Source organism: Eulemur rufifrons, chromosome 2, assembly GCF_041146395.1.
Source record: "Eulemur rufifrons isolate Redbay chromosome 2, OSU_ERuf_1, whole genome shotgun sequence".
Taxonomy (NCBI): Eukaryota; Metazoa; Chordata; class Mammalia; order Primates; family Lemuridae; genus Eulemur; species Eulemur rufifrons.
Genome location: NC_090984.1, coordinates 28,381,636 through 28,406,983, shown reverse-complemented (window position 1 = coordinate 28,406,983; position 25,348 = coordinate 28,381,636). Strand labels below are relative to the sequence as shown.

The following is a 25,348-nucleotide window of genomic DNA, read 5'->3' as shown; positions in this document are numbered from 1 at the left end:
CTCATATGCCACAGAACTTGGGGTTTCTCAGACATACTTCAGGGATTCTGCACATGTTTGGTTCAAATTTCAGTTTTTAAAAAATAGATTTTTACGTTGCCAAAAGAAAGATAATGACAATTTTAACATTACAAACTGCCCACACATGAATTTGAGGTGAAGTCATTTTAGTGTAGATCTCGTAATTAAGCTCCTGCTGCCATCTTTGTAATTGAAGCACATGCCCAGATGTCAAGGTGAAGCACTTTAAAACCATTCTTATTTGTATCTACTTTTCTGGAGAAATCAGGATTTTCTTGATAGCATACAGCCAAAACAGAAGATGCAGAAATAAACTGGGTGTTCAGGCTGCTATAACAGCAACTGTTGACCACAACCCCCAACTTCAAAATTCTGGAGCATAATACAGGGTCAAAAGTGCAGTGGCAGTGAGGCCAACCATGGCATGCTCACCAGACTAGTTCCTGTCGTTCTTATCCATGTCATTGCTGTCCAGACTCCCTTGGTTCCTTCTTGGTTATCCAGACATCCTATTTATTATTTTAGCTACCCAATTTCCTTCCAATAAATTCCTTTCTGCTCAAAACAAAAACAAACCCATGACAACAAAAATGTTTAGTAATAAAACAAATTTTAATCTACTTTATACGCTGGAGTTCTGAAATAGATTTTGTTTGAAAAAGGACTCTAATGCTTTTTAAAATTTAATTTGAAAATCATATACTGCCTCACCTCTCTGCCTCCTGTCTTAGTCTCCCTTTCAACCATGCCTTCAGCCATCTCCATGCAAATCTAACCACATCATGCCTTCACCTAAAATCCTTTAAAAACTTTTACCTGATTGGAAATTCTATAAATTCTATAAAGTTCAAATTATTTGCATGACTACAAGGCCCCTCAAGATTTGGCCCATGTTGGGGGGTGCTCAATCAATGTTTGTTGAATGAATGGATAAAAACTGGAGAATATAAAAACTAGCCACACTATCCTACATCTCCCTTGAGTTTTCAACAATAATAGTAATTGTTATATGATGATTACACATAACTGCTGTACCTCATTTACATAAGGTGCTTTCAGACACATCATCTTATTTATGTATGGTCTCTCCAAACAAGATGAGTTTATAACAAATAAAAGGAAATGCTTCTTTAGAAAACCGTTGTATACGTAAGTTATTACCCCAAGAGGCTGCAAAGTTTGAGAAGAGGTTTTCCTACAGTAATGGATTGATAATGGGTAACTGAGTATTATAAAGGTTGATAACTAAAAGGCTCCTGGTCTGGCGTTCTTAGGAGGAAGGTGGCTCTGTGCATCTGGGCATTGCACCCAGAGACGTGGGATTTTTTGAAAATAAAATTTTTATATTTTTTTGAGACAAGGTCGCTCGCTCTGTCATCCAGGCTAGAGTACAGTGGCACAATCATAGCTCATTGCTGCCCCGAACTCCTGAGCTCAAGCGATTCTTCTGCCTCAGCCTCCCGAGTAGCTGGGACTACAGGTGCACACCACCATGCCTGGCCTTACATAAACTTTTCATTTTTGAAATATCTGGGGCCTATTTTAAACAGTGAACAAGACAGCGAGGACCTATACACACAGTGCTCCCTGACCTTACCAGGCAATGCAAATCTGGGGTCTTGGCTTTTAACTCACTTCCCTGAGGACACTTTCTCAAGTGTTTCTACAATGCCAACTAGGGATTTCAATAGGGCCCAGGGCCTGGGTTTGAGTTCTGCCACACGCTAGGGCGGTTATTTCATTGTTTTACACCTTAATTTTGCTCATACCCAAACTGATAAAACCTCCCCACCCTGGGGTTACTAATAACGACATGAGGTCATATGTGACAATTTAACCAGCTCCTTTGCGCAGGTGTCCCTCACGCCCACCGCGCGTCACTCCTGCGGCCCTTCCACGGCCCCCCGCCTCCGCGGGAGACCGCGCGACCACCGTGCGCACGCGCCGCCGCGCCCCGGGGGCTCTCGCGCACCCGCGCAGCGCCCGCTGGGCGTTCCCGCCGCTCGCCCGGAGCCGCGGGCGCGCGCCCGCCCGACTGCCCCGCCCCTGCGGCGCGCCCCCGCGGCGGCCGCGAGCACGGGCCTGCGTCCTCGGCGCGAAGGGCCATGGAGCCCCTTCGGCGGGCCCACGAGGCCGCGCTCCGGCTGCTGCTGTGCGGGCCCTGGGCCTCGGGCGCCGCCTCCCGCCCGAAGCCCCGCGCCTCGGAGGTGCTGACGAGACACCTGCTGCAGCGGCGCCTGCCGCACTGGACCTCCTTCTGCGTGCCCTACAGCGCCGTCCGCAACGACCAGTTCGGCCTCTCGCACTTCAACTGGCCGGTGCAGGGCGCCAACTACCACGTCCTGCGCACCGGCTGCTTCCCCTTCATCAAGTACCACTGCTCCAGGGCGCCCTGGCAGGACCTGGCCCAGCAGAACCGCTTCTTCACGGCGCTCAAGGTCGTCAACCTCGGTGAGTGGCGGCCGCCGGGGACGGCCCCGCCGTCCGCAAAGCACCTCGGCACACGTTGGCGGCCAGAGGCCCAGAGCCGGCGGGGTCGGGCCGTGCCCGGGGGTCCGCGACATCGCCCCGGCTCCACCCCCCGGAGCGACCGTCTAAGGCCGGCCTGGGCGCCGGCCTTTTGTATTCCCGGCCCGGGAGGTCCTTACCACGCTGGGCTGTTGGCTTCTGAACTCGTTCCCCGAAAGTGGGCTCACTGACGGGCCTGTACTGAGTGAGGGACCATCTCGCGTCTCCCCTGGGGAAGGGCAGTCAGTCCGTCCTCAGGTCCCCCCGCGGTGAGTCAGGGAGGACCCTGCACTGGGCACTGAGGAGGGTGGAAAAAAATAGTCCCCGCCGGAAAGTGGCTCTGAAGTTAAATGTCTGTGGCATAGCGGAATTCATTCCCGTGAACGTCACTTTGTGGGTGCGTTTATGTTACAAAAACTAGAACTACTTTTTAAGTTTCTTTGTTTTCTTTACATGAAATCCCAGCAAGTTCGTTTTACTAAAAGCACTAAAGGTTTCCACCAAACATATTAGCCTCTTCAGGTGCTAGGCCTAAAAGATATTTTAAAAACTACATCTTTAATGTTTGTTTTCATGGATATATTCTAATTCTGAAAGTATCTACCCTCACCAGATGTTTGTTTTCTTTTGTTTCAATGACAGAAGAGGCATGAACATTGACATGGGTTTATCTTTTATAGGTCAGGGAAAAATATAAGGCCTCAAGATGTTTTGAACCTATTAATAGCTGACATAAAATTAATTAATCAAGATTTCAGTAATTCAAAATCTAAACATGGAGCTGAACCATGTTACCCAACCAGTTTTTTAAAGCCAGAATTAAAGCTAAACTCTGTGCAGCTATACCACTAGTATTACATAATTTGTTAGCTGATTAAATTTAAATATGGTATATGTATTTTTACTTAAAAAAACTCACATATGTCAGTCACGGGATTTTTGAGCCATTCCTCCACTAGTGCTGTCCTGGGCTCAATCCAATAAGGAGAAGAGGGTTATCCTTTAAAACTTTGTCGTCTTATTTGACTGATAGACTATCTAGAGCATGACCACTAATTTGGAGGTTGATAAGAAGTCGAAGGATGAGGAGACTTAGAAAATTCAACTCAAAATTGTTTGGAAAGACTGGAGTGATGACTAGATTGAATAAGAATAAGTTTATTTCAGCGTTTTCAGAATCAAGAAATCATTCTTCCCAAATATAAAGAGTAATTGGTTAGGAAAAGTATAATAGGAGGGTTATAGATAAACCATGAGCCAAATGCCTTTTTTTAAAAAAGTTGTCACAATTTCAAATAACATTTTGTTTAAGATCACCTTAATAATTAGGGGCTTCTCTTTTAGATGTAGATATTAAGACATCCCCAAAAAGTAGGATACCCAGCACATTCCCCACATAGAAAAGTTAAATCTTTTGAGGAAAGAAACAGTTGTACTTCTTTTATATGGGCGAGTGATTTAATGGTCTGTATGATCTTTTGGAAATTCTAAAAGTCCTGCTCAAATGAGAATAAGAGTTTTAAGTTAAGCAAAAAGGAAAAGGTTTTGCTCATGCATGCTTTAATACAAATTGGCTTATACTGATAAGGGGAATTTTTTTCTAGGCTTTTTAAAGTGTAGTATAGTCACCAATTTGGTAATGTTTATTTTTTATTTTTGTCTGAAGGTAGGGAATGCAAATTAGATAGTAGGATCCTTTCTTATTTTGTGATGTACAATTACCCCTCTGGATCATCAAGTGCATATTCTATTAATAAGAATACTTAGGATTTTATTCCCCTTCTTCCCTTCCAAATTAGTAATTATCAGAGTAATTCATTTTTCCACTTTCTAAATAATGAAGATTTCTGTGTACCCATTTGTGCCCTTTCTCCTCTGCCTTCCCTTCAATAGAAGCTGACATTTTACTGATGGTTTATCAGTCTGTGTATCCTGCTGGGAAATAGATTGAGATTTAGGAAAAGCAACTTACCATTGGAATGAATGGGTAATCGGAGATTTACTAGCAAGTTCTAATTTTTTTTTAAGTGCTTAATTTGACAGTGGTTTACCTACTGTTCAGTTGACTCAAAATGAATTATTATGCAAAGAACTGATTTTCAAGTTTATTTTGATGTTCTGATATGTTTCAGATAGTCTAGAAAAAAATTAATTTTTCATGGAATCTTATAGACTTTAAAGCATATGTGCTGCAAAGAAGATTCTTTTTATGTGTAAGTTATAAATCTTCCCATTTAGTGTGCTAGTCTCACTGAATAAACAGATGGCAGAAAAAAAAAAAATACAGAATTTATGCCTCCTATATCACAACTCCATCCCCTGTCAAACAGCATTACTGATAATGGTTCCTAGTTGTTTCTTAAGAAGAGGTAATGTAGTTATTATTAAACTAGTAATCTTTGATCAACCCCGCATTTTAGCTGAAAAAATATCGACCATTTGTGTGATTTTTCAAAAGTGTGAATTTTTTAAAGTATCAATATTTTAACTGAAAACTGTGATAAATACTATAAAGCAAAAATCTCAGTGTGACCAGCCATTCCTTAAATTTATATACTTAGCATTGGGTTAAAAGTCATATTTTATATATTTTACTCCCAGTATGTTTAGAAAATTAATAATTGCCTCTAGAGCCTACTTTTTTCTTTCTCATTCTATTGATTTTCAGCTTTTGGAGTTACGATACTGTATTTTATTTTTTATTTCAGCTACTCTCTCTACTCCTTTCTTATTTCTGCCTGTCTTGTTCATGTTTTTCTCTAGTCTGCCTCCCACCCCTGTGCCACTGGCCTTTTTTTCTTTTTGGTTAAATGATTTATAAATAGCTTTATTATTCTAGTTTTTTGTATTTTTTGAGACATTCCTTTGAGGCACTAGAGATTCTTTTGGGCATTACTAGGGAACAGAAGGCAATATAAAAGGTTTCATAGGAATTCTAGGGAACCCTGTGAGAGTGACAGACTTTGACCTAGCATATTCCTAAAAATAGAGGAGTATCAGCCTGAATGGGCATTTTTTTACCTTCTCCTTCTCATTGCCAGTTAGTGATGCTTCTCCTGATTAATCACAGTGGCTGGAATGCAGGTTCAGGGAATAAGCACTGGGTAGTCCAACACACACACTCAAAAAGAGCATAACACAGCAAATATATCCTTGCAGAAAAATAAGAAAAAAAGATTAGCAATATGATTAGTCCTGAGCATGTGTTGATTTCCTTATTAACGAGAAAGAAAGTGATTTTCCAAACATACAGCTATCCTTTTAAATTGTCACTTTCTGCCCATTTCGCACATGGGAGCAATAAAATTAATACTTGTGCAGAGCATACAGTACTTGTTATTGATTTGCCTATGGTTTTATACATATGTTTTTAATATGTTAATAGTCATTGGTTTTAAATAAGTGCATTAAAAGAAAGGAATTATAAAAGTTTGTTTTGTATACAATACAGTAGCATATTCAGAAGAATGCTTAATCCATCTCTGAGTAGTGTGTGTTTGGTTTCATATATCACAAATGGCAACTAATTTCAAATAATCAGCAAAATCTTACCAATGGAAATATTTCAAAGAAGAAACATGGGTTGGAGTCTACTATATACCTCTTTCAAATTGGTTGAAACAAGGTTGTTTTCAAATCAATCATAAAAATACTGATGATAGTGTTTCTTTCTCATGCCTATTATACTGAAATCTTCCTTAGACTTAGGCGTTGCCTTAGGTTTTGAAGACAACCATTTGACCCAGTTTCTTTTAAGGTGTACAAAAATTACTTTAGCCATCAGTGTTACTATCTAACTTAAAGAACAGTAATGTTGACCTCATAATTTTAGCTCAAGGATAATAATCAGGAGTATCTACAATTAAATTAATTAATATTCTTCTCCATTTGCTTATTTGTGAAAAGAATATAGAATTACTTCATGAGTATTTGAAGGTAATGAATTAGTGAAGTGCTTTGAAATAAAATTTATACCAGCCTTATCTATAGTTTTAAAAATCTCTAGGCTCGCATAATGCATAATTGCCATCGTGTTCTACAAGATGAAATTGAGTTCTTAGATGGTAATCATAGAGTCAGTGTCGAGTAATATTTTTATATTTTCAGAACTTTATAATTTGTTAACATGGCTGAAGAGTGTTATGTGATTAGTAGCATGACAAATACATGGGTGCCTGATTAATAAGTATTGATGTTATAAATAACGTTCATTTGTTTTCTAGGTATTCCAACTTTATTATATGGACTTGGCTCCTGGTTATTTGCCAGAGTCACAGAGACTGTGCATACCAGTTGTGGACCAATAACAGTTTATTTTCTAAATAAAGAAGATGAAGGTGCCATGTATTGAAAGTATGCATTGGAGAACATAAATATCATTGGATTTCCTCTGTGTGTATATGCAATATTTATTTTTCATCTTTTAAAATAAAACTTTTGCAAACATCTTTTTCTTTCTGTGTTGTCTGGTTCTTTAAGATGAATCATTGCCCTCAAGAGGTGAAGCTTTACATACATTTTTATATATTGTATACTCTGTTTAGCTAATGGGAACTACAAACACGTGAAGCTTCAAACCATTTTTTTTCCTAGAACTAGGTTAAACTACAGGTAAAAAATGATTATAATGTAATAGATTCTACAGTTGGATATTAACAATTTAAATTGACTCTAAAGAGAAAACATAGATGCCCACACAAAGGAGGGGGGAAATATTTTATATGACATTGGAAAAAGAAGTAGAGGATATTAGGGTATATGGTGGAGATAACAGTACATCATTGGCAATCTGAAGTCTGAACCACTCAGCTGCCAGGATTTTAAATAGAAATGTTTTAAAGCCCTTGTGCCATTTACCTGAAGGAAGAGTTGGAGTGTAATGAGTATAATGTTAGAACTTCTTGTTGCTTAAAGAATCCACAACCATAGTGCTTTTTTAAAAATGTAATAATAACTCTGATTAATGTAAGTACAGCAAGGTGAATGAAATTAAGACATTAAAAGTTAAAGTAGCATGCCGGTAAAACTAAGAATAACTATGTTCTAGAAAGACCCAGAAAAATTAATTTGGTAACTATTTATAAAAGCAATGAACTGAAATGGTACATATACGTAGACAATAGGGAGTGGACTGAAATTTTAAAGACCTGATGATGGCACTTTTGTATTAGAATTTTATTAAGTTAATTGCATTTTTGAAACAAAGTCATTAAAAAAATTTATCCTTGGGGTAGTCACAAAATACCGACACATGGTAAATTTCAGAAATTTGGAGTAATTTAGGGAGAACTAAGTAGAACTATTTAATTTCTAAACCAATGGATGTTTAAGATTTATGATCTCTCCCATAATTACGAACATACATTATATATCATTTTATGTTAATGTGTCGCTGATACTCTGCAACATTTACACATTTTTGTAGCAAAACGTTTTGTAAAATTTAAGCAACATTGAGATGCTTACTCCTATCAAGGCAGTAGAGAAAGTGAGTGGAAGTGATTGAGGTGAAAGCACCAGAATAATGAAGTAATACAAACTGGCTTCGTTAAAGGTAGTCATTTTAAATGAGCCACAGAGAGTGAACTGTTCTGCAAATATATGTAGTGTTCACTTGTCTAAAAGCAATTCTAAATAACACTTTAATCAAAGAAGTACTTATGCCAATATATTTAGTCCAGAAGAATATACTTGACACTAGTTAAATGAATGGCTTGCACAAAGGAGATAGTGTTACATTAAGCTTCATTAATAATAAAACTGACTATTAGCATTTTGCAAGGAAGGCTAGAACTGATTTCCTCTGTAATGGGCTAAGTTAAATAACTATAGCTCATAAGTTTTAAGTCAAATACTGCTCATTCATTGCTGCTGGTCTTGTCAATACTTGCTGTAAAGGTTTGGTCCCAACACAAGGCTGATAAAATGGTTTTTAATTACCAGACTATAAATACAGCTTTTTAGTAGAGTTGCACCTCTTTTCACACTGGCCTGTTTGATTTCTGATAATTTGTACTGCTGACTCTGCTTACCTATTTTTCAATAGCTACCATCAGTGTGACTTTCTGTCCATATAGTGATAGGTAAGTCTCCTTGGAGAACATCTTTGACAAACTACCCTATTGATCTTTGTAATTCTCTGCTGCTTGCAGCATTAAATAGAGCCTTGATTTCTTGTCTGATGTGCTCACTGTGTGACAATTAAGCAAATGTAATATTTTCTTGTATTACATGAAAATCAATAGACCTCTTGATCCTACAGAGTTGATCATGGTGAAGGATGAACTCAATGATGGCTAAGGGCATGGTTCAAAAATTAAAATATTCATTGGATTTAAGTCTTGTAGAAAACGTTTTAGTCTGAAAAACACTTCTCGTTGAACAGCAATAGTTTAAGTTTTTTCTTTAAAGTTGCATATTACACTGAAGCATTGTGGCCTAAAAGGGATAAAGTATAAATGCTGGAAGTCATGAGACTCAGTCTATTTTTAGTATAAGTGCTATCTTACATTTTGACCTCGGGCTAACAATTCTACTCCTTTGTGTCTGAGTTTTTCCACCTGTAATTTGAGAAGAATGAAACAGGAGACCTTTCTACCCTAAAATGTAACATGGATATGCTTGTAAGCACATCAGTTTTACTTTTCTTTCAGAAAGAACCGTGTTTTTGTGATCCACATTCTTCTGTTACATATATTCATATCTAAAGGACTTCATTAATAAAAAGATTTCAAAAATAAGGTGGGAGAGAGAGACACATCGAAGGCATTTTGTGTGAGTATATCTATGCACATGCCAATTAGTCCCAAAGTGGCGTGGAGGGGTCTGAGCGGACCCTCCCCTTCTAGACATCAGGAGTTTTCTTGATTGATGAAACCATGAATTCACCTTTTCTGCCTATACTTCTTTAATGGGATTTTGTCTTTAAAATAACCCAGGAAAAACTGTTAATGAAGATGTTTTTAGTATAAAACTTTGCATCTCTTCTCTTCTTATTCCATACAAATCAATTATCAAGTATTGGAAGAAATTTCTAGCAAAATTCTTAGTTACCGTATAAGTTGTGAGCCACCATACAGATGCAGTAACCAGGCTGGGAGCATGAAAGAGGCTGCTGATATAAAAATACCTATTTTCTCAGTGCTGATGTCCTAATATACCAAATGGTACAAATAGTTGCTTCTTTCATCATACATATTTAGTCATTACTATTTTGCTAATGTTGACTTCAGTAAAAAGTGAAACATTTTTAATTATTAAAGGCCATATGTATTTCTTTTAAAAAGTACATTTTATTTCATATCATTGATACTTATATTCATCCAAAACTATAAGCAGAAAACATCTGTAATTCTTTGTGAAATATCTTTTAACTCTTAAAGAATGAATGATACTTAAATGAGTGGGATGACATAAAAGGCAAGGATCTTGGTTTCACTTCACTTAAAAGCTAATGCAGATAACAGAAACCTTATCCTAAAGCTAGTGGATCAAGTATCTACTTTTATTCAGCACTTACTATTCAGACAATAATGACTTTTGGGGGCATCTTAACCTAAACAAGTACTTAGCATTACATCTCACCTGGGTCAACAGTCTAGGGTATCGGAGTTAAACTGTGTTACTGTAAATTAATGGAAAATGTAACTGCACTTTGCTGAGAGATCAATGTCCAATAAAGGCTGCACAATCAAATCTTGTTGCAATGATTGAGGTCTTTAATTGCCTTTCGAAGATAAGGTGGTAATCAACACAGCTTTAACTGATCTTTTTTACTAGTTCAATTACATGCTAATGACTAGTGCCAAGTCAGAATCTTTAACTACTTAAACTTATTAAATCTTATTTTAGTAATGAAAAATTACTTAAGCTATGCAATCAATAGAACACAAATCTTAATTACTATATTTCACTTTCATATCATTTTATGTGCTTGACGAATGTTTCACAAGGGCTTTCCCAACAATGAGAAGTGTTATTAGTAGTGTCCACAGTCCACAGAGTATTTTTTTAAATTGGAGATCAGATGTTGATTTTTTTTTCCTTTAATGAAAATGTGGCTAAAATGGTTTCCACTAACAAAAGCTTGGCCATCCAGTTACTGCTCAGAACTCTCTTCTGCTAATTGAGAGTGCTAACACAACTGAACTAAAGTAAATCTAGATTGTTATTAGTAAGTGTATTTCTAAAAAGTTCGGTTAGATTTCTAGTAAAGAAATGATTTCACATAGAACCTACACAATTTTCTTATTTAAGGAAAAGATAAATGTAAAAGGCAATGACAAAAGAAAAAACAGATAAATTGGACTTGATCAAAATTAAACATTTGTGCTTCAACAAACACTATCAAGAAAATGAAAAGACAATCCACAGAATGGGAGAAGGCATTTGCAAATCATATATCTGATGAGGGACTTACATCCAGAATATATAAAGAACTTTTAAAACTCAACAACTCAATTAAAAAATATATTTGAACAGACATTTCTCCAAGAAGACATACAAATGGCTAATGAGCACATGAAAATATGTTCAACATTAATCAGTAGGGAAATGCAAAACAAACCCACAATGAGATAACATTTCACATCACATTATATTTTGATGAATATAATCAAAAAGACAGATAATAACAAGTGTGGGTGAGGATGTGGAGACAATGGAAGCTTTATACCTTGCTAGCAGAAATGTAAAATGGTGCAGCTGCTTTGGAAAAGTTTGGCAGTTCCACAGAATATTAAATATGGAGGTATTAATACTATACAACTTAGCAATTGTGCTCCTAGGTATATACCCTAGGGAAAACATATGTCCACACAAAAACTTGTACAGTTCATGAATGTTCATATCAGCATTATTCATACTAGCAAAAAGGTGGAAAAAACTCAAATATCCATCAATTGATGAACAGATAAATAAAATATGGCATAGTCACACAATGGAATGTGTACTGATACATGCTATAGCATTGATGAAGCTTGAAAACATTATGCTAAGTGAAAGAAGAGTCATAAAAGACCACATATTACATAATTCTATTTATGTGAAACTGCCAGAATAGGCAAATCTATAGAGACAGAAAGCAGATGAGTATTTACCTCGGCCTGGGGAGGCTGGGAAGAAATAAAGAGTGACCATTAGTGAGTATAGGGTTTCTTCTGGGGATGATGAAACTGTTCTAAAATTGATTATGGTGATGGTTGTACAATTCTGTGACTATATTCAAACCATTGAATTGTACACTTCAAATGAAAGAACTGTATGGCATGTGAATTATATCTCAATAAAGCTGTTAAAAATTATTAAAGGGGAGGGGAGGAATGTACAATTAGTGTTCAGTGGGTACAGAGTTTCAGTTTTGCATGATGAAAAGCATTCTGTAGATGGATGGTGTTGATGGTTGCACAATAATATGCATATATTTACTACGACTGAATGGTACACTTTAAGATGGTAAATATTATGTGAATTTTACTATAATGAAAAATAATTTTTAAAAATTAGTAAAAAATTTAAAGTTACCATGATAAAATATAACTGCATGATTCCTATAGAAAATAACTGAGTTTAGAAAAATGTTAGCAATTAAAATAGTTAAAACATGTTGATTTAACATCATTTTATATGTTGCAATCTCAGAATTTTAAAAATTTTAATTATGAAACCTAGTTTTAACTAAGTAGATGAAATCTCATTTGGGATCATTTTTAGTAGTATTAAAAAAAGATATATTTTCATATCTCTACTCACACTCACAAAAATTCATTCAAGATGGATAAAAGACTTAAATGTAAGGCATGAAACCATAAAAACTCTAGAAGAAAATGTTGGAAAAACTCTTTTAGATATTGGCCTAGGCAAAGAATTTATGAAGAAGATCCCAATGGCAATCACAGCAACAACAAAAATAAATAAATGGGGCTTGATTGAATTAAAAAGCTTCTGCACAGCCAAGGAAATAATCAACAGGGCAAATAGACAGCTTACAGAATGGGAGAAAATATTTGCAAGCTATACATTCAATAAAGTGCTAATAACCAGAATCTACAAGGAACTCAAGCAAATCAGCAAGAAAAACTCAACCCCATTAAAAAGTGGGCACAAGATATGAACAGAAGCTTTTCAAAAGAAGATAGACAAATGGCCAATAAACATATGAAAAAATGCTCAGCGTTACTAATTATCAGGGAAATGCAAATTAAACCCACAATGAGATATCATCTTGCCCCAGAAAGAATGGCTTTTATTAAAAACCCTAAAAACAGTAGATGCTGGTGTGGATGCAGAGAGAAAGAAATGCTTATGCACTGTTGGTGGCACTGCAAATTAGCACAATCTCTCTGGAAAACAGTATGGAAATCCCTCAAAGAACTAAAAGTAGACCAGCAATCCCACTACTGGGTATTTACCCAAAGGAAAAGAAGTCATTTTATCAAAAAGACACCTGCACGCGAATGTTTATTGCAGCACAATTCACAATCGCAAAGATGTGGAATCAACTCAAATGCCCATCAATTCATGAGTGGATTAACAAAATGTGGTATATGCATACCACAGAATACTACTCAGCCATGAAGAAGGATGACTTAATGTCTTTTGCAGCAATATGGGTGGAACTGGAGACCATTATCCTAAGTGAAGTATCTAAAGAATGGAAAAACAAACACCACATGTACTCACCACTAAATTGGAAGTAATTGATGAACACACATGTGCATAGAGGAAAGTATAAATCAATGGAAATCAATTGGGGGGAGGGGAAGGAGGGGATGGGTGAAAACTTACCCAACAGGTATAATTGAACATTATCTGGGTGATGGCACACTTATAACACTGACTCAAGCATTACAAAAGCAATCCTTGTAACCAAAAACATTTGTATCCCCATAATACTTTGAAATAAAAAAATGAATAAAAAAGGATGTATTTGGTTTGAAATTATTTAAGATAAGACCAAAGTAAGCATGTAAAGTGTTAGTAAAAGAAAATATCCTCTCTTAGATCCTAGTTGCTAGATAAAGAATATCAGCTACTACTAGTACAAGGTTTTATATAGTATTGCTTATGGCTATTTTAGTTGCACTTATATCATTTTAAATACAGCTTATGAACATTGTACTATTCCATTATATTATTAATTTATCTTCAGTTATATTTATAGTATCAATTTAAAAGCTGTAAAACTTCACAAGAAGTAGCTTAAACACAAGTATTTTGATAAACAAAAGCTTTTGGTTTTTAAAAGCAAATCATGTAAACAGTACTTCTTAAAGAAGATTTGAAGTTTTTGTTGTTGTTGATAGAATTATGAACCTTATAAACTCAGTATTTTTTAGTTAACCTAAATACATAAATCTGTTTGAATTCATCTTATGAAAACAGATATGTCATTAGATATACGATCATTATATGCTTTAGTGATTCATGGACCTTGTTACATACATGCTTTGTAATGTATGAATTATTTAGTAAGAAAAATCACAATAATTTTGTTGTTACTCAAAAATTTATGGGCTGGCAGAAACAATTATGCAGCCCCTGAAGCTGGTATGTTAAGGTAACATCATTAACACTACGTAGTATGATTTTTTTTTAGTAGTTATTTGACATAACCTTTACTGCTTCTGCTAGAATATATCAGTAATTTTATAACACTCTGTCTGTAAACAGAACATTGAATTTATTAGCCACAAAGTGATTCATTTTATTCTATTTTCATATTAGTACATAATTTAAAATCAGACCTAAAAAGTTGTCTACTCAAACCCTAAAGCAAGAATAGAAATATACAAAATAAAAATTAATACTCTAGCCAATAGATATAAATGTAAAACTCCATTTAATGAAATGGATATTTTTATTTTTAAAAATGTAGATATTAAAAGAATTGGATGAAAATAATTCATGAGAGCAGGAGATGATCTTGTAACCTTTTTTATACATTGTATTAAGACCCTTACTATGGGATGAAGACCAAAATTTTACTTTCTCATGCTTTCAAATCTCTAAATTTACAAAATGAAGGAACCAAGAGTTTGAATAAAAATCTAAATAGTGTCACTTAATTTTAGACCACATTTAAAAATCAACAGTCATTCCTTTATCCAACAAATACTTTTGACATTGACCATGTTGAAGGCAAATTTTAGTAACTTTACCTGCCAATAAAATCTAGCAGTTCTGAATCTACACAGAGGCCATTCAAGCCATTCTGAAAAAGACTGCTTCTGCACACAACCAGGCGTTACTAATTTTTGTTTCCAATATTTATCATATAATAAAGGTTCTATTTTGGATAAATATGTAATGATTCAAAATTAAAAAGAAAACTTGCCTTTGTCTTTATAGCTTTTAAAAAAGGATACTTTAATTGGAGATCATATGGATGCTTTTCAAGAACAGCAGTAAGTTTTGAAATATTATCTCAGATGTAATGAATTAACTATGTATTCTGAAAAATGGAAGATTGGAATCTTGTTGCATTATCCATTTGAGGCATTTCAGAAGGTGCCATCTATTTTCTCATATTAAGAATTTTACTGGGCCGGGCGCGGTGGCTCACGCCTGTAATCCTAGTACTCTGGGAGGCCAAGGCGGGTGGATTGTTTGAGCTCAGGAGTTCGAGACCAGCCTGAGCAAGAGCGAGACCCTGTCTCTACTAAAAATTGAAAGAAATTACATGGACAATTAAAAATATATACAGAAAAAATTAGCTGGGCATGGTGGCGCATGCCTGTAGTCCCAGCTACTCGGGAGGCTGAGGCAGAAGGATCGCTTAAGCCCAGGAGTTTAAGGTTGCTGTGAGCTAGGCTGACGCCATGGCACTCTAGCCCATGCAAGAAAGTGAGACTGTCTCAAAAAAAAAAAAAAAAAAAAAAATTTACTATTCTAAAGTCAAACTTAGAATGATATGTAGAAGTAAATGAAGTGAAACATTAAACAGAAAGTACTAGGATCTTTTTAAACAAAGTAAGAAACAATGTGTTAGTAACTACGAGGCAAGAAGAATGTTTATTAGGGTTACCTCATGGGGCAGTGAGTCCTCTGTTGTTGAAGATGTCCAGAGAGGATATATGATAATTCCTCGGGTAGATGCGGAGAGAATTCTTGAATGAGGCAGGGGATTAGATTGGTGATTTTGTAAGATCCCTTTAATTCTCAAATTTTATTATCATTCTTGCATGCCTATGTTTGATTCCCAATCATGCTGTTTAGTTTGGTGTTTACTGCTTTTCTACTATGTATGTAATAAAAAGAACCATGTTTTGAAGATAAAAGAAATGGTTTAAGCTCTTGCTCTACCATTGCTGGTTGAGCAACTTTGAGAAAAATTAGAGTTTTCTAAGTCTCAGTGTCTTCAAGTATACAACAAGAAGTTCATCTAACACTTCCATAGCGTTTATTTGTGCCAGGTCCTCATTTAAGGACTTTACACATACGAATTTACTCATCCTCTCATAACCCTATGAGGTAGGCACTATTTTTATGCTTATTTTTCAGCTGTGGAAACTGGGGGGGTCTTGCCCAAGATTACACACGGTGTCATTCCAATCCCTGCAGTCTGTCCAGAGTCCCTGCTCTCAGCTGCTACCATGCACTTGTCCTACGATGCACATGGTCAGACAACAGATGCGCAAGTGCTGTTAAAGCTGTGAAGTGCCACACTAATGTGAGTTATGTTTTGTTATGATTAGTACTCCTACAAATAAAGAAAATAACATAGATATGTTCAAACAATGAGAAGAGAGGCATTATAAAGTTTAAGTGATTCGTAGGAACACCAGCCTACGCTACCTAAAGGAAAATGTAGTATGTAGAAATGAAGTGCAATGGCATTTTAATGAATGAATGAATTCATGTTAGAGTATCTAAATTCCACAGTGCCTGGCCTACAGTGGTGCTTCATAAATAACCGGCTGAACTTCCATGTCTGCTCCTGCATGAGTGCTGGGATTGTTCCCGTCCGGCTTTTGGGAGTTTGTCTGTGTCCATTTTTGTCCATGTCTCTTCATATTCTTTTTTTTAAACTAAGAGATATTAACCAACTTGATGAGAATGCTTATGTTTATTGTGCTGTTATTCTATTGTAAATTATATTTTTTACAAATTAAAATTATTGCTGGTGTGTAGAAGTGCAACTTATTTTTTAAAAAAAAAACTTTTGGCCGGGCGCGGTGGCTCACGCCTGTAATCCTAGCACTCTGGGAGGCCGAGGTGGGTGGATCGTTTGAGCTCAGGAGTTCGAGACCAGCCTGAGCAAGAGCGAGACCCCATCTCTACTAAAAATAGAAAGAAATTATATGGACAGCTAAAAATATATATAGAAAAAATTAGCCGGGCATGGTGGCGCATGCCTGTAGTCCCAGCTACTCGGGAGGCTGAGACAGGAGGATCGCTTGAGCCCAGGAGTTTGAGGTTGCTGTGAGCTAGGCTGACGCCACGGCACTCACTCTAGCCTGGGCAACAAAGTGAGACTCTGTCTCAAAAAAAAAAAAAAAAAACTTTTTATTTTGGTATAATTTTAGCTGTACAGACAAGTGCAAAGACAGTACAGGGAGTTCTAGCACACTCTCACCTCCATGTGCCCCTAATGTTAGCATTTTCCATAACCATTGTACATACCTCAAAACTAAAGTCAACACTGGTACATTATTCTTAACTGAGTGTCAGAGTTTATTCAGACTTCGCTAGTTTTTCTACTGATGTCCCTTTTCTGTTCCATGATTCCATCTAGGATCCCACGTTACATTTAGACATCATGTCTCCTTAGTCTTCTCTGGTCTGTGATGGTTTCTCAGACTTTCCTTGTTTTTTATGGCCTTGACAGTTTTGAGGAGTACTTTTCAGGTATTTTGTAGAATGTCCCTCAATTTGAGTTTGTCTAATGTTTTTCTCATGATCAGACTGGAGTTATGGGTTTTGGGGAAGAAGGCCCCAGAGGTCAAGTGCCCTTCTCATGGCATCACATCAGAGAGTACATCATGTCAACATGGTTTATCGCTGGTGATGTTAAACCTGATTGCTCCGTTAGAATGGTGTCTGCCAGGTTTTTCTGCTGCAAAGTTCTTCCATCCTCTATTCTCTTCATGTTCTTTTAAATCAAAATTAATCAACAACTATTGGAGTGTTATATGCAAGGGCCCATACTAGGCTCTGAAGGAGACAGGTGGATTTCTTTTTCTTTTTTGAGACAGAGTCTCACTCTGTTGCCCAGGCTAGAGTGCCGTGGTGTCAGCCTCGCTTACAGCAACCTCAAAGTCCTGGGTTCAAGTGATCCTCCTGCCTCAGCCTCTCGAGTAGCTGGGACTACGGGCATGTGCCACCATGCCTGGCTAATTTTGTCTATACATAATTTTAGTTGTCCATATAATTTCTTCCTATATTTAGTAGAGACAGGGTCTCGCTCTTGCTCAGGCTGGTCTCGAACTCCTGAGCTCAAAGGATCCTCCTGCCTCGGCCTCCCAGAGTGCTAGGATTACAGGCGTGAGCCACTGCACCCGGCCTGGATTTCTTCAACATGGGAGGCAATCAATATTAGTTATGAAATGTACTGTTTAATGGGAGTCTATGATTGTTATTCTATCAATCTTGTGGTGGTGGGAAGGCAAAGAAGCAGGTGATACTCAAGGCAGGCAGGAGAAGCATATGGAAGTTGCATTCCTATTGCTCAATCTACATTGCCTTCAAAACTCACGCATTCAACAAATATTATTAAAGTGCCCGGGATGTACCAGGTACTCTCTTAGGTACCAGGGATATGGAAATGAATAAAACACACAATTCTCTCCCCTCATGAAGTTATAGTCTAGTGGAAAGACAGACAGACAAATGAGTAAAATATGTGGTATGTTAAATTGTGGTAAGTGCCAGAGGGAAAATAAACTAGAAGAGGATTAGGAATCATGCACACTTTCCTGCTTGTATCCGTGGGTGGGTGGGCTTGGGGCTGGTTTGCAATCTCAATAGAGGAAAGACCTCAGGAAGAAGGTGACATTTGAGTCAAGACCTGCAGAATGTGAGGGAATGAGCCACGTAGATATCTAGGGTCAGAGCAATCCACACAGAGGAAATGGCAAATGCAAAGCCCCAAGGTGGAACGCCTGCCATGTTCAAGGAACAGTGAGGAGAGGCTGGTGTGAGTGAGGAGGAGTAGCAGGAAATAAGGTTCAGGAGTTCCAAAGGGATGGGGGGCAGAATGTGTAGGGTTTTGTAGGCCAAAGGAAAGGACTTTGGCTTTTACCCTGCACAAGATAGGAAGCCAACCGGAGAGTTTTAATCAAACAAGTGACCTGATCCAACTGTAACTACTTGTTGTAGGGGAAAGGGTAAAAACAGAAGATCAGGAAAGAATAGTTTGGACTGGGGTAGTTGCAGTGAAGGTGGCGGGAAGGGCTCAGATTCTAGGTTAAAGATTCGAGATTGAGAGCAAGGTAATGAGATGAAAGAAAACCTTTCTGAATTTATAATAGCAAAATGTGATTTTCCTCATTAAAGAAAATCACTTTAAAACAACAACAAAATAACTTGATTAAAAAATGGGCAGAAGACTTCAGTAGATATTTCTCCAAAGAGGACATACAAATGGCCAAGAAGAATATGAAAAGACGTTCAACATCACTAATCATGAGAGAAATACAAATTAAAACCACAATGAGATATCACTTCACACCCAATAGGATGGCTGCTATAAAAAATACAGAAAATAACAAGTGTTGGTGAAGATGTGGAGAAATTGGAACTCTTATGCACTTTTGGTGGAAATGTAAAATGGTACAGCCATTGTGGAAAACAGTATGGTGGTTCCTCACAAAATTAAACAAAATATGACCCAGAAATTCCATTTCTGAGTATTTATCTAAAAGAACTGAAAGCAGGGACAGAAACAGTATTTGTACACCCATGTCCACAGAAGCATTATTCACAATAGCCAAAAGGTGGAAGCAACCCAAATGTCCATCAGTGGATGAATGGATAAACACAATGTGGTAAATACATACAATAGAATTTTGTTCAGCTTTAAAAAGGAAGGAAATGCTGACACATTACAACATGAATGAACCCTGAGAGCATTATGCTAAGTGAAATAAGCCAGTCACAAAAAGGCAAATGTTGTATCATTGCACTTATATGAGGTATCTAGAGTAGTCAAACTCATAGAAACAGAAAGTGGAATGTTAGTTGGCAGGGGCTGGAGGAAAGAGGAAGTGGGCAGATGTTTAATGAGTGTAGAGTTTCAGTTTTGCAAGATGAAAATCTGGAGACTGGTTATACAAATTGTAAATATACTTAACACTAATGATCTGTACACTTAAAAATGGTTAAGATGGCAAATTTTATGTGTATTTTATGACAATTAAAAATTTTAAAATGTAAAAAAATGACTAGACACCTAACTTTACAGAAATGTAACTCTTGAGTTGTTTACCAGTTAACTGGAGTCAGTACGGGCCAGTTTTAATATTCCTTAATGTTATTACTCTGATGAACTGCATTGTTTTTATTTTCTCCTCTGGGTTCATTTTTCTCCTAGTGTTTACCACTATCTAACATATATTTCACTCATTTGTCTGTCTGTCTCCCCTCATCAGAATACAACTTTGTGAGAGGAGGGATTTTCTGTTATACTTATGAGAAGTCCTTCAAGTAGGAAAAATAGAAATAAGCACAGGTTTTTACCATAGTAAATCTGCTTTATGGCTAGTAAACTATCTCAGCCAATGCCTGAGTAACTATACTGACTTATATCCACTAATAAAAAAGAAAAAAAGTACTATATGCAAAAGTCTTAAGATTGCAACTTTAATGTTGAATATTAAATATTCTTTAAATTTAGACAATTAAGCTCTATTTGGTAAAGAGATGAAAAAGTTATATTTTGCTATTTATGATATCCAGTGGAATGGTCTTGTATTATCTGTGACTACAATGCTTTTTGCAATGAGGGTTAGAGTTTTCTGGAAAATCCATGCTCAAATCATCAAAGTTAAGATTTCTTACTACATAAAGGCTATGAAGAACTGAAGTGTGATTATATTGGCTCTGCAAATATTGGGAAGAGTTATGAGTTTGCCATTAGTGTAAGAGAAGCTTCAGAATATGTATGCAAATTTGGCAAATTGAGTTGGTTTTCCCCATGGTACTATGAATAAAGGAGACATTTTAACAAACCATAGATTCATAGAAAATCTCTAGTTTTGTGGTCTATTTCCTCTAATAATAGGAAATGAATTTTGAATAAAAAGTACACGGGGACCTTGGATGAACAGTTTATTTTTCACTGGATTGAAGAAGTGCAGGTAGAAAGGGGCAATTCCTAGAATATCTGGAGGATCTGACTAAATGAATTTCTACCTAAGCTATTAATTTGCAATAACTAAAAGGTGATCATTTATCTCCTACAGTGGCCTTTCAAATTAAATATAAAAGAAATTCAGGCAGAGAAAATTATGCACAAAAAACTTGATATTATACTGAAAATGACCAACATTTAAATCATTTTTACTCTGGCATTAATCAACTGTTACAAGGGAAACTGACACCACTCCTCCACTGAATTAATACAAAATTCAACCCAAAAAAGCAAGCCGATGTTTGTACCTTGATTAGAAACAGAAAAAAGACGAACCGATACGGTGCAATTTATAAACAAACTTCCGTATAAAGCACCAAAGACTGAGAAGATCATGCGTTAAAAACTCTGAGGTAACAAGGCATTTAAAATTAACCAAGGTTTAGTGCTACTGCCCTGGTATCACCGACTGCGTAAGCATTGCAATTTAGTTGAAAATATATGGGCTAGCCTGGATATTTTTGCAATAGTTTAATGAGTGGTGATGATGCTACTACTGCAGCTGTCCCCAGGCAGTTAAACTCTTTACAGAGTTTCTTTACTATTGCTTTTGAATAGGGGACTGTTTTCTATTTTAGGGCACTCGTGGGGTAAAGAACCTCATTGAAAAATTTATATACGTTTCCCAATGTGGGAGAAAGGCGATCCTCTGGACTTGTGATTTGGAAAAAAAAAAAAAAAAAAGACTATTTTTTTGAGTTCTTGCCTTTCTCTTGCTGATTTGATGCACAAAACCCCATGAATATTCAGGTGCACGGCTTGAAAAACTAGGGATAAACCCGAGCTGAAGTTCTGTCTTTATGAGGCTTTTGTAAAGGGAAACAGTACGCAATTTTAAGCCTTAATTGGCTTTTGGCGGATTGCAGCCCTAGGTCCGTTTTGTCCTTCGTTTGTTAGATGTTTTCACCTTACTGTCTTTAACCAGAGTCCGGCAAAGAGACTGCCGCGACCCGGCTGCCGCCAGCGCTCACGTGGCGCTGGGGGTCTCGGGAGCTAGCAGGACCAGCCCCGCCCCCTCACCCCGCGCCGCTTGTCCCTTTCGCGGGTGCCGCCCGCCGGGAGCTGCCCTTTTCCAACATGGCGCCGCGGGAGGCGGGTCCCGTTCGTCGGCTCCCGGGGTTCCGGCGCCGCGCATTTTGGTTCCGGAGTAACAGTGCCCTCGCCACCGCCTTCCTCCTCCTCTCGCCGCTGCTGCCGCCGCTGCTGCCGTCACCGCCGGGCCGCGCGGCCTGCGGCGGCCGGGGCTGAACCTGCGCGCGCCGCTCGGTCTGTCTCCGTGTGGGACAGAAGACTCGCCCCCTGACCCTCCCGCGGAGGCCCCCTCGGCGTTCTAGTGGTCTGGGGGTCCCGGGGCTCCTTCCTAAAAGCCCGGGACTGAGTCTCCTGCAGTCGGGACCTTCTCATCCGCTGAGGAGGGGTGGACCCCTGCCGCTGTATCTACCCCAAACTGGGTCCTTGCTCTGCCGTCTCACACTCACACGGACGGCAGAAAGCTTCACCATACTGTTTGCCTTCCTTTCCAACTCCAGAACCTTCTGACCTCCGCTAGTTCCTGCTGGCCCCTGCCCGCTTCCCAGTGCGCCCCGCCAGGAGACACCCTCAGACCCTATACACCCTGGGTCTGGCTCGGTGCCTGCGGGCCCCTGCCTGATCACCCCTTCTCTCTTCATCACACCCTCATCCTCCAGTCCCCTGTTTTCACCTTCTGTTCTCTACCCCTCACTCCCTTTGTCACCTCTTGACGTCCCTGCCTAACCAGGGGCGAGCCGGTACCCCCCCGCCCCAAGATGTGAGCCCCTTTAACCTGTAATGCTCTGGCTGACCCTTGGCCCCTCCCATGCCATGGAGAACCAGGTGCTGGTGATTCGCATCAAGATTCCAAATAGTGGCGCGGTGGACTGGACAGTGCACTCCGGGCCGCAGTTACTCTTCAGGGATGTGCTGGTGAGTGGTAATCTCAGCGTCCAAATCCCCGAGTGGGGGGCTCAGGGACTTGGGTAGTCTGCAGCTTGACCACTGGTGGCATGTGTTAGTGGCGATGGCAGTTTTATTGCTTCAACCACAGCATTGATTAATTGCATCAACCAAAACCTGGCAAACGTGCAGGTCTCTGGGGAAATAGACAAATCAGACTGAACCCCTGTCCTCAGGGAGCTCACAGCCTGAACTGAGACACACACACAGGCAACTAACTGGGATGCAAAACGCTGTCTAGAAGAGTTTTTTCCTAAGTGTTTCAGGGAATGTCCCTGGCCAGATTCCAGCCATGTCTTTCTACTAAGTTCTCTGAACTTGGTGACCAGCCAGGAAAGGGAAACAAGGGCAACTTTAATTTACCATGTTGAGCAAATTTAAGGCATCATTGAGTGTAAGACATCTTACCACTAAGAAAGAAAATAACTGCCTGTTAACTATGATATACCATCCGTTGTACAAAAATAGCCCAATTTCAAAGATATTAAAATAGAGGGAAAGTGTGCACCTTAGAATTGATGATGTATTACCTTCAGGATACTCAGAATATATTTCAAATAAAACTATGGAATGTGAGAGCCATAAGTAAAATTATGGAATGTAGGTGGCCTCTTCAGCGCATGTATCTTTTTTGCAGGTAGTTACTGAAGAGCAGTGAAGTGACAAGACTTTTCAAAGCTGTGTAGCTCCTGAGTGGGAGAGTCGGTACCAGAACTTAAATTTCCTTACTTTTACTTAGTAATTTTCTCCCCCACATGCTGCAGCCATATTTCATCTTTCTAGGATTCATTCGAGATAGACGGGGTACATTGTGCCCATTTTGTATACTGAATGACACAGGCATGGAAGGCAGAAACTGATATACCAAGAAGCACTGTTGCAAGTAGCAAATCTGTGGTGGAACTTACCCGCAAGATAAGAGGGGGCTGGGTGACACAGGTTCATGGGAGGAGGAGGATTGTGATGTGATTTTTTGATTGTCTTGGGTGACTCAATCAAAACTTGATTTCTATATATTTTGAGTTGTGACCCTACTGACCACCCAGGCCATGCAGATGTTCAGGTGCCTAGGCCAGGAATGTAGAGGCTACAGTGAGCCAGCAGCCTTCAATCCCGTGCATCAAATGCCACCCTTCTCTTTGCATCCAGAGCTCTGCACGCACACGCACGCACACACGCATATCTTGCCTCATGATAAGACCCAAATTCCTTCACGTGGTCCTCTGGGCACATCTTGATTGGCTTTTGCCTGCCTGGCATCAGCTTCATCTCTCACCACACCCCTATGAGCATCCTGTGCCCCAGGTACGTAGAATTACTTTCATTTCTCCCAAGTGCCCAGGCCGCCTCCACTCTGCCCTTTTCTTCAATTGGCCAATTCCCACTTATCCTTCCAAGTCAAGTTTTGCTTTTTCTCCATGTTAGTCTTTGTATGTGCCCCACCTCCGTGTTCCCACAGTTTTATGTAGTTCCCCCAGCAAAGCACACATGTTCAGTCATGATTCTTTGTCTCTTCCACTAGATGATAAACTGGTGGAGGAGATGGATGTATGTTTTCCCTGTTTCTGTTGCTTCGTAGGACCCTGAAATATTTGCTTAATGAGGAAGCTTCAAAGAGGATACGTGCAGTTAGGGTTCTGTGGACAGATCACTAGATTTTGAGTCAAGAAATTTGGGTTTAATTGTAAGCTGTCCCAGTACCTAGGGAAGTCACCTATGTCTCTGAGCCTTAGTTTCCTTGTTGTAAAATAGGAATACTTATACCTGCCTCAAAAACCTGTGAAGATTATGTGAGATTGTGTCTATGATGAGAAAGATGAGCTTTCTCTCACTTCACTCAATGAAACAACAGAAGATATTATTTTAAGTCGAGTAGTACAGTGTTTAAGACCACAAACTCTGGAGCCAGACCGTCTGGGTTTAAATCACAAGTTCTACCACTCAGGGAAGTGTCTTCTGTGTCTCAGTTTCTTCATTTGTTAAAAAAAAAAAAAAAAAAGAGGGGATAAAAATAGTGCCTATCTCATAGAATTTTGAGGACTGCTCTGGGCCTTGTCCTTTGTCTGAATCTTCAGGGACTGGCCGCAATGTCAAGGAGACCTACCTGGTCCTGAAGGAGAGAGACATTTGGATTATCTGTTGTATCTATTTTGCAGCTTTCTGTGTTTCTCTTCTTCCCTGAAGAACGAGTCCCTAGTTCTGGGAAAACTGCAGGAGGTTGAGAGAGTGTCCAGTCCTCTCTGCTCTGCTCTTTATATTCTATGGTCTCTAAGTCCCAGCTCAGATTCCCCTCCTCTATGAAATGTCTGTCTAAACTGAGCCTTTGATTTTTCCCTCCTCCTGAATTAGCAAATACTATTTGCTATTTATGTTTTTTGTTTGGTTCTTATTATACTATAGAGCCAAACATGCTATGTTTTATGTTATTAATCTTTTAGGTTTGTCTAAGGTCAAGGACCAAGTCCTTATTTTCCTATAGCCTATAGCTCTTGAGCT

The 25,348-nt window shown here is 38.5% G+C and overlaps 2 protein-coding genes across 5 annotated transcripts in view; both read left to right on the top strand.

Moving 5' to 3' along the window:
* The first annotated feature begins 2,105 nt into the window (after positions 1 to 2,105).
* Positions 2,106 to 6,941, top strand: C2H15orf61 (chromosome 2 C15orf61 homolog). Its single transcript, XM_069458475.1, has 2 exons — positions 2,106 to 2,472; positions 6,753 to 6,941. Exons 1-2 carry the CDS (start codon positions 2,127 to 2,129, stop codon positions 6,878 to 6,880), a joined length of 474 nt encoding a protein of 157 aa, XP_069314576.1. The 5' UTR covers positions 2,106 to 2,126; the 3' UTR covers positions 6,881 to 6,941.
* Positions 6,942 to 22,068: 15,127 nt separating this feature from the next.
* MAP2K5 (mitogen-activated protein kinase kinase 5) overlaps positions 22,069 to 25,348 on the top strand; it is a 242,706-nt gene continuing 239,426 nt past the window's right edge. For all 4 annotated transcript variants that reach the window (XM_069458451.1, XM_069458445.1, XM_069458436.1 and 1 more), the window contains exon 1: positions 22,069 to 22,822. In XM_069458451.1, coding sequence (XP_069314552.1) covers positions 22,688 to 22,822 — 135 coding nt within the window. In that variant the 5' untranslated portion in view covers positions 22,069 to 22,687. The remainder of the gene's footprint in view (positions 22,823 to 25,348) is intronic.

Coding starts and splice junctions, on each gene's coding strand:
- C2H15orf61 (XM_069458475.1), top strand. CDS start 2,127: ATGGAGCCCCTTCGGCGGGCCCACGAGGCCGCGCTCCGGCTGCTGCTG. Junction 2,473..6,752: donor GCTCAAGGTCGTCAACCTCG/GTGAGTGGCGGC, acceptor TTTGTTTTCTAG/GTATTCCAACTTTATTATAT.